Genomic DNA, 9,148 nt, shown 5'->3' on the forward strand with positions numbered 1-9,148 from the left:
TGCGGAGGTGCTATCTGTCTCTGGTTAGAGACTGTGGTCAGGTTCATTCTTCAAAGAAAGCAGGTTGTTGGCTTCAGCTGATAGAGCATGATAGCCTCCCTGGTATGGGGGTTGACGTTGGTCCCCCTGAAAAGTAGCAGGCTAGAGCCATTTGGGTCTGGGCCATTAAGGAACCCCTCTCTAAGTCCTTCGTGTGAAATCACAAAGGTGCTCCCTTATTAAAGCATGAAACTTGGGCAGTGGCCGTAGGAGGTAGTGTTACTGACAGCCTGGTGCGTACCAGTAGTAAATGTATTTGTGCTTGTCACAGTCATGATTGGCAAACATCCCCTCAGCATTAAAACTACTGCACATTAATTGAAGAAAGAAAAAAACCCCTCACTTCAGTGTCTTGAGTTGACACTTCTGATCCTGTAGTAAATCATCGAGCTCCTTCACTCCTGATTGTCCAGGATCATTTCCCCTGAGATCCAGCTCTATCAGGTGTGAAGGGTTTGATCTCAGAGCTGAAGCCAGAGCTTTATAACCTCCTTCTGTGATACTGCAGTCTGAAAGTCTACAACAGAAATGAAAATATAAGATTCAGCTTATTAACTAGTTATTCTTAAAATTACCAGAACAATTTTAAGCCCTAAAGGAAATGGTTCGTGAATTATAGTTTCTTTCTTGTACAAATTAGAGAATAGAAAAAATAAGATATAGATGCAAACAAAAGAGACCTTTAATATGTTAGAAATCATCTGACCTGAGTTTCTCCAGTTTACAGTTATTTTTCAGTCCAACAGAGAGCAGCTTCACTCCTGAATCCTGCAGATTATTATTGCTCAGGTCAAGATCCTTCAGAATGCTGGAGTCTGAACTGAGAACTGAAGCCAGAGCTGAACAGCTTTCCTCTGTTAGATCACACTTACTGATCCTAAATAAAATATTACAAAACATGATGAAGACACACAACTGTACCATTAACTGTAGGAAGTAGAGAAAAGATCAGAAGACTACAACCTGAAAAGATTATTTGATCATTATGAATTTTACCTTCCAGCTATTATTAATACTGCTGTTTAAAAGTGTATAACAAAATGTATCTCATATAATTGCTGTGTAAGTTTGACCTGAATGAGCCATTTGTATAAAAATGAGTTGTCTAATCAGGTTCATCATCAGGTTCACTCTTGAGAGAGCGCTCACAGAGATGAACGACATGCTTGCTGACACTGACATGTTCAGGTCAAGCTAACGTTACTCCTCTTGTTCTAGAGAGTCATTTTGCAGAGTATGTTGCTTCCTAGAGCCGCTACGCACAAGCCCGAGAATATGCCCTAGATATCCTCGGATGTTAGCTCTGAAGAAAAGAGCCTAATGAGAATCAGGAGGAGAATCCTGAGAGCCATTTGAATTAAAATGAGTTGTCTAATCAGTGAGAAGTATTCAAACCTTATTTGAGACAATTTAGAGTGACTGTTAAAAGTTCCTTTTTCTGGGTCCAACGGTGAAGGTGTCTTTATTAGTACCAATTGGAAACCTGAAGTTTTTACTGAAGTAATTGCATTGAATTAACGTTACAAAGTGATGTTGGTCAGTCCTGAGTGCTGCTGTCCTGCAGAGTTTTGCTCCGACCCAACTCACCTTCCCTTCAAGTAGCTTTAGTAATCCTGAAGACATTCAGGTGTGTTTGATTAGGGTTGAAGCTAAACTATGCAGAACGGCTGCACTCCAGGACCAATGTTGTCTATCCCTGCACTAGCTGCTCTTACAACAATATAACAATGGCAGACTCTGTGCTTCTTACTCAGGACTGTGTCTATGCTAATAGGAGATTGTCACCAGTGGGCGAGGCTCTCAAAAACAAACATAAAATATTTTCTCAAAACAAGCGAATCCAGATTTCATTGACATCATTGTAGGAAGAAATCTGGAATCGCTTGTTTTGAGAGAATGTTTATGATTTATGGGGATTTAAAAAAAAGGATTGGGTGGATTTGAACTATTATAGGCTGGTTGTTTACACACACTGTGGACACGCATGTGTTCAAACACCTTATAAAAGTATTAGTAAAGTAATTTTTGCATAATAGGTCATTTTGTTTTTATTTATAATTAAATATAAATGTATAGCTATTTTTTCCCCGAAACATTCTTGTTTTGAATAGGCTACCATTTAATTTAACCCTCTGGGGACCAAGGTGTTTTTGGGGCCCTTGAGATGTTCTGACATGCCTTGACATTTGTGCTTTTTTCAGTTATTTATGAACATGTTAATGGCAAAGGTGTAAATTCACTCTATATAGCACAAACAGGGCTACCATAATATGCGAGCAACTTGTATGTAGATGTTTGTATTTTTAAGAGAATAATGTTTATGCGTGGTTATTGGAAAAAATAAAAATGAAAGTTGCTGAATTAAGACCACAAAACACATATTAAATATGTGTCCACAAGACTTTTGACTAATGGATGTGGTCCCTTTGAGTTCTAGCTTCAAAATTATATGAAAATAGTCTTGCTTTATCGTTCACAAAAAAAAAATACATTGATTTAAATGGTGTAAAACAGGTTTTGCTTGGAAAGCCAATATGCGAGGGGGAGGAGCAGTTTACACCTTGTCCCACCCACTCTGCATAATGACTCTGCCTAATGAGCCATTCTTTCAGGTGTGACACTGACTGAGCCACAATGCAAGGACAAAGGATGTATTTAGAAGAAGACTTATATTGACCATTTAAGATTTTGCTTACATCTCTCTTGTAAATATGTTTTGCTATTTTATTAAAAATGTTACAATTACAACAATAATTACAATTTCAACAATATTTCAAATGTACTCTTTCTTTGTAAAAAAGAAAAAGAAAAAAGATTATAGGCCTACATTTTATCATATGTATTCATTAGTTTGAATATAGCCAACATTGGAACATCTAACATCTTAGTCTATGACTTTATTTTTGACAAATATATATATATATATATATATATATATATATATATATATATATATATATATATATATATATATATATATATATATATATATATATATAAAACGTTAGACATGAGCAGAAATTGCTAAACAAAAGCTTATTTTATATGGCAGTATATTTTACAGTAGCCTAAAAACTGTACCCAAATCTAGTCAACAAGTGACTGACTGTAACGTTGTTTTTATGAAATATTAGGGCATATAAATGCTAATTTGCAGTTTAATACATTGCTTATACAAATACATTTTATTTCAACATATTCCAGTCGATTTTTACTCATCTCAGTAGGCTATAGCAAAACAGTTTATTCTTTCACACACAGACGCGCGATTTATATTTAGGCTAAACAGTCTTTACAAATATGTACCCTTCATTCATCTCACAGAAAGGCGAGTCATATTATAGAAATGCGATTCATCTTTTTGCGGTTTGCATAGGCCTACACTAACGTTATTCCATAACGTTATTCCACACTTGAGAAAAGAAAACAGCCTACCTCACTCCTCAGCGGGATCTGCTCCTCATATCAGGATATATTGTTCCTCATATCAGCACTGTTCTGAGGAATCTTTTCTCCATAAGGTAGGCTATATTATGCCTCACTCGATCGCGACGCGCTTTGTTTACAGCTGATGTGGGCGTTTCACAGATCTTCAATAGTTCTCAGAATTTGCGTTTGAATAGCACGCGCTCTCCGGGGAGTGGTCACATTACTGTGAATTAGCTCGTAATGAGGTCGACTGGAATCGCTCTCTTTTTATACAGATTACAGAAGCTGAGAATATTTGTTTTTTATATAAGTTACTTCATTTAACAGATGCGATCTCAAGCTTTATGCCCGTGGGTCTGTTTGCCTGTTTGACTGAATTTTCGCGGAGTTATAGATCATTTTCGAACGCGTTTCAAATGGGAGTTTACTGACAGAGAGAAGGCAGAAATCGCATCATGTTAATTTTTCTTTATTTGTCAAAAAGCAAAACACTTTATTTTTATTGTGAGTATACAGAAAAAAAATAGAAACTGAACAGGATCGATTGATGTATTACACGAAAATGAAAGATCAAAATTAACAGAGCATTTAGTGTTTATTTTCATTGCTAAAAAAAAAAAACGAGCAAAACGCGCGGGCGCGTTTTTGGTCCCCAGAGGGTTAAAGGGGCGCTATTATACAAAATGTACTTTATTAGTTTGAACACAGGTGTTTCCACAGTGTGTGTAAACAACCAGCCTATAATGGTAAAAATACACCCACTCCTTGTTTTATAATCCCCATAAATCATAAACAGCATAGTTTAGCTCCAACCCTAATCAAACACACCTCAATATCTTCAGGATTACTAAAGCTATGTGAAGGATGGTGAGTTGGGTCGGAGCTAAACTCTGCAGGACAGCACCACCTACAATCCGTGAGCTTGTGATATGTGTCAGCTACGTCAACATTATGTAATAATAAACATGGAGTTTCCATAAACTCCGGCATCTGAGCCACTAAGTACGCAGTGGTGTAATTTTATTTATGAACGTAATGTGTCCAAGAAAACAGGTCAATTTTACATTATGTGCATGTAACTTTACACCAGACTGCTTTGCACACAAGGGTGAGTAAAACACAGGATTTCCACAGAAGGTGATGGAGATGGATCGAAACCAACTGTTCATGATCCAATTTCACATGTGATGTTTGTAAATTGCCTTTGTGAATGTGTTTCGTTAGCACATTGTCTGTTGTTTCTTACTGTATTCACAGAGACCAAAGCCATGCCGTTATTTTATTTTTTAACCCCAAAATGCTCATTGTCTGTATAAATCATAAATGCATCTTCATTCTTATTAAGTCTATCAAACAGTGTGTAACTTCAGCCATGTTAACCGTGCAGAATGCTATCAAGCTAATTCAGCTGTGGTTAAACAACACAATAAAACGAGCGGACTGGACAGAAACGATCATGAAAAATGCTTGCGTTTGCAGTGCACACTTCATATCAGTTAAGGTTGAATAAACTATTGTCTTTTGTTGGTATGGATTATGGTTTGATTACATGTCTAAAGATTTCTCATTCATGCCCACCTAATCAGAAATTGGGGAACTAAGTGATTTCTCATGTAACGCTAACTTTTTACGCGCAATAGCTAACTTTGTTAATCGTACAACTACAGTAGCAGTTTACTAACGACCAGAAACTAAACATAAAGGAAACCTTTTGTGTTGTCTCTCTTTCTAAAATTGCCATAAGTGCAATTGTAGAGAGAGGGAACAGTGAAGGCCAGTGGGGCGTGATATTTAAATGATGATTGTTTTCAGCTGCCACATTTATCAATGTATGATCAGTCATATGATGGGATTGGCAGCATACAAATGTCTCATGAATTATGAATCACACGTGAACCCTGTTGCAAAATGATTTCTGTGCTCGGATCTACGCTCGTTTCTACATTAAGACTGATAAATGAGGCCCAAAGAGAAGCAGCAAAAAGGAAAGTTAAAATTAAAATTTTAAAAGCTAAACAGGTATTAATGTGAAGTAGAGAGTAAACTGACTGAAAAAAATCTTGCATCAGCTTAGTCTGGTATGAAAACTATAGTAGGTATATAGCAATGTATGATGTCAGGAATTCAGACATCAATTGCGTTTCCCAAAAGCACAACAACAAACTTCGTCGTTATCAGCGTAGTGTTTCATGTTTTAAAATTTTATGGATTTATTTTTTTTACATGGATTGCTCAATCTCCTGTCTGCACAACAAATTTACCCTAGGGTACTAAAAAAGACACCTTGACCTTGATTATACTGAATGTTCATTGGATGAACAGATTAGTCAACTCAGATATTACCTTCGCTATATATCAGTTCATTCTTAATAGTATTTAAAATTTACCACAATTAATTAACAATATTTCCCTTTGTTCTAATTGTTACATCAAATAACTTACCAAAGTGTCTCCAATTTACACTTTACACTCTCCAGACTAGCGCAGAGCAGCTTCACTCCTGTATCCTGCAGATTATTATTGTTCATGTGCAACTCTTTCAGACTGGAATCTGATCCAAGAACTGCAGCCAGAGCCGAACAGCTTTTGTATGTCAAGTTACAGTCATTTAGCCTACAAAAGAATTAGATTACAGAGTTTTCTACATAATACTTATATACTAAAATTATAATAAAATAGTCAAATTAGACTTTATTTCCACTGTATTCATTAGAGGAAAAATATAAATTAAAAAAAACTACAGATATAAATTAAATATATAGATGGTATACATTCATAGATGGTATACAATTAAGAATTAATGCAGATAAAAACAAAAAGTAAAAGACTTACAGAGCTCTTTTGGAGGCTTTGATGACCGCTGATAGTCTAATTAGACATTCGTCTGATTTCTTAAATTTCTGAAGCTCAAAGTCCCCCAGCTCCTCCTCTGATGTCAACAACACAAAGGCCAGAGCAGACCACTGGGCAGGTGAAAGGTGAGATGAGAGACTTCCTTCTCTAAGTTGTGTTTGAATGTCTTTAACCAGAGTTTGGTCATTCAGTTCATTCAGACAGTAGAACAGATTGATGGACCTTTCTGGAGATAAATTTTCTCCTAACTTTTGCTTGATGTACTGAACTATGTCCTTGTTGCTCTGGTCATTGCTGTCTTGCTGTGTCAACAGACCTCGTAAGAGTGGATAATTAGACTGAAGTGATAGACCAAGAAGGAATCGAAGGAAAAGATCCAGATGTCCATTGTCACTTGTGAGTGCCTTGTCCACTGCAGTTTTCAGCAAATCAATCACGGCTTCATTTTTGTTTTCCTGCTCTGTAGACTCTTGAACAAACACACTTTTCTTGCTGCTGTCTAGAAAAAGATGTGCATAAAGGGCTGCAATAAACTCTTGAATGCTCAAATGAACAAAGCAGTACATGGTACCAATAATGATTCCCGTTTCCTCCTTAAAGATCTGTGTACACATGCCTGAAAACACTGATGCTTTAGAGGCATCAATACCACAGTCCTTCAGGTCTGTCTCATAGAAGATCAGGTTGTTTTTTTCCAGCTGATGAAATGCCAGTTTCCCCAGTGAAAGGATGGCATCTTTATCCCAGGAAACATCTGGTCTGTATTCTCCATCATACTTTTGTCTGCTCTGCTGGATCTGAAAGCGGAGAAAGTGTGTGTACATTTGTGTCAGAGTCTTAGGAAGGTCTTCAGTATTTGATTCCTGCAGTGTTATAGAGGCATCCTCAGCCTGATTTTTTGTATTATTTATTTTCTCCTCCAAAATGTTTTGGAGAACAGTGGCTGCAATCCAGCAGAAGACTGGGATGTGACACATGATGAAGAGACTCTTTGATTGTTTAACGTGATCAATGATTCTGTTGGCCATTTTCTCATCAGTGAAACTTTTTCTGAAGTACTCTTCCTTTAGTGCATCATTGAACCCTCTGACCTCTGTCACGCGGTCGACACAGTCAGGAGGAATCTTAGCGGCAGCCGCTGGTCTGGTGGTGATCCAGATAAGAGCAGAAGGAAGAAGATTTCCCTTGATGAGGTTCGTTAGGAGAACATCCAGAGAGGCTGGTGACGATACATCACGCCACGTCTCATTGTCCTTAAAGTTTAAAGGAAGGCGACATTCATCCAATCCATCAAGAATGAACAGGACTTTGAATTTATCCTCTCTTGTAAGGTTCAGTCTTTTTATCTCTGGGAAAAACTGACTAACAAGGTTCATCAAGCTTTGTTTTTCTTTCTCCTTTAAGTTCATCTCTCTGAATGGAAGAGGAAATATGAAGCTGATATCTTGATTTTCTTTTCGTTCGGCCCAATCCAGAATAAACTTTTGCACCGAGATGGATTTACCGATGCCAGCAACTCCTTTTGTCAGTACATTTCTGATCTGCTTGCGTTGTTCAGGTGATTCAAACAAATTTGTGCATTCAATCTGTATCTCTTGTGATTCAGCACGCCTGGAAATCTCAATCTGTCTCACCTCATGTTCAGTATTGACCTGTTCACTGCCACCCTGAGTGATATAGAGATCTGTGTAGATGTCATTCAGATCTATGGAGTCACCTTGCTTTGCAATTCCTTCAAACACACATCGATACTTCTTCTTCAGGTTCGATTTAAGTTGTTGTTGTTGATGAATAAAGACAAGCTCATCTAAACACACAAACAGAAATAAAAATACTTGATCCTACTTTTCTCTCCTGACTTTAAGTGACAACATGACAGATGGTCATGAGCCTCTTACCTTTTAGAGTATCTGCAAGTTCATCTTGCTTCATACTTTTTAGGAAGTGCAGTGTGATATCAAGAGCTGCTTCTTTGATGCTACACATGTCATCTATATAGTCTTGCACAAAGTATTGGGTGTTCTCCTTTATTAGTAATTTCTTAAACTTTTCCAGCTCATTCTTTAGGAATACAATTATTTTGTGCTCAAGGTCCTAAAAGCATAAAAACAAAGATGGGTACAACAACAAAATGTAACCAAATTCACATCCATATATGAAACATATGGTTAAACAAATTACAAATAAAAAAAACTGCAGAACACCAGTTAGCTTGAGCAAACTATTTATGCAATAATTTTAGGTAAAATTATTGAAAGTACCTAGTTAAATGAGAAACAAGTGTTTGCCTATATGCAGTTTTTACAGGTGCATTGCTTCTGCTGGATTATGCTGTTAACTTCTTAGACAAAGGCAGTAAATGTAACACACATACCAGAATTAAGGTAGGCAAATATTACCATTACAGAATGTCAATATGACTGTGCCCCAAATCATACATAAATTACAAATCATACAGAATTGTAAAGTTGCTAAATATTGTTTACATATAATTGCAAGTTTAATGAAGCTGTTTGTCTACCAACATGAAAATATATGAGTCTAGCATTGTTGACATGTGGATGTGTACACAACTAAAATGCTAGGGGAAATGCTAAATACATTAATTAGTTGTCTTTTTTTAAATAAAAATACACTATTTTACATTTGTTGAAAACCCCATTTGTTTATTATAATATAATTGTGAACAATAAATACAAAACAATATTTTTCCATACCTGAAAGACCCAGTTGAGATTTTCTCTGAACTTCTTGAAGCGGCAACTCTGAAAGTCTGTTTTTTTCTCATACTGAATCCTGTTAGCAAAATAAATGTGGTCATTGTTTA

The 9,148-nt window shown here is 36.5% G+C and overlaps 1 protein-coding gene across 1 annotated transcript in view; it reads right to left on the reverse strand.

Moving 5' to 3' along the window:
* The window catches only part of LOC307160070 (uncharacterized protein), a 719,517-nt gene that overhangs the window by 61,156 nt on the left and 649,213 nt on the right, over positions 1-9,148 (reverse strand). Inside the window, exons 72-77 of the mRNA XM_079873884.1 lie at positions 9,039-9,117; positions 8,220-8,415; positions 6,301-8,128; positions 5,911-6,081; positions 746-916; positions 383-556 (exon numbers count right to left, since the gene is read on the reverse strand). Of these exons, the coding sequence (XP_079730010.1) occupies positions 383-556; positions 746-916; positions 5,911-6,081; positions 6,301-8,128; positions 8,220-8,415; positions 9,039-9,117 (2,619 nt within the window). The remainder of the gene's footprint in view (positions 1-382; positions 557-745; positions 917-5,910; positions 6,082-6,300; positions 8,129-8,219; positions 8,416-9,038; positions 9,118-9,148) is intronic.

The sequence above is a fragment of the Squalius cephalus genome (genome assembly GCF_949319135.1).
Source record: "Squalius cephalus genome assembly, chromosome: 6".
In the NCBI taxonomy this organism is placed as follows: Eukaryota; Metazoa; Chordata; class Actinopteri; order Cypriniformes; family Leuciscidae; genus Squalius; species Squalius cephalus.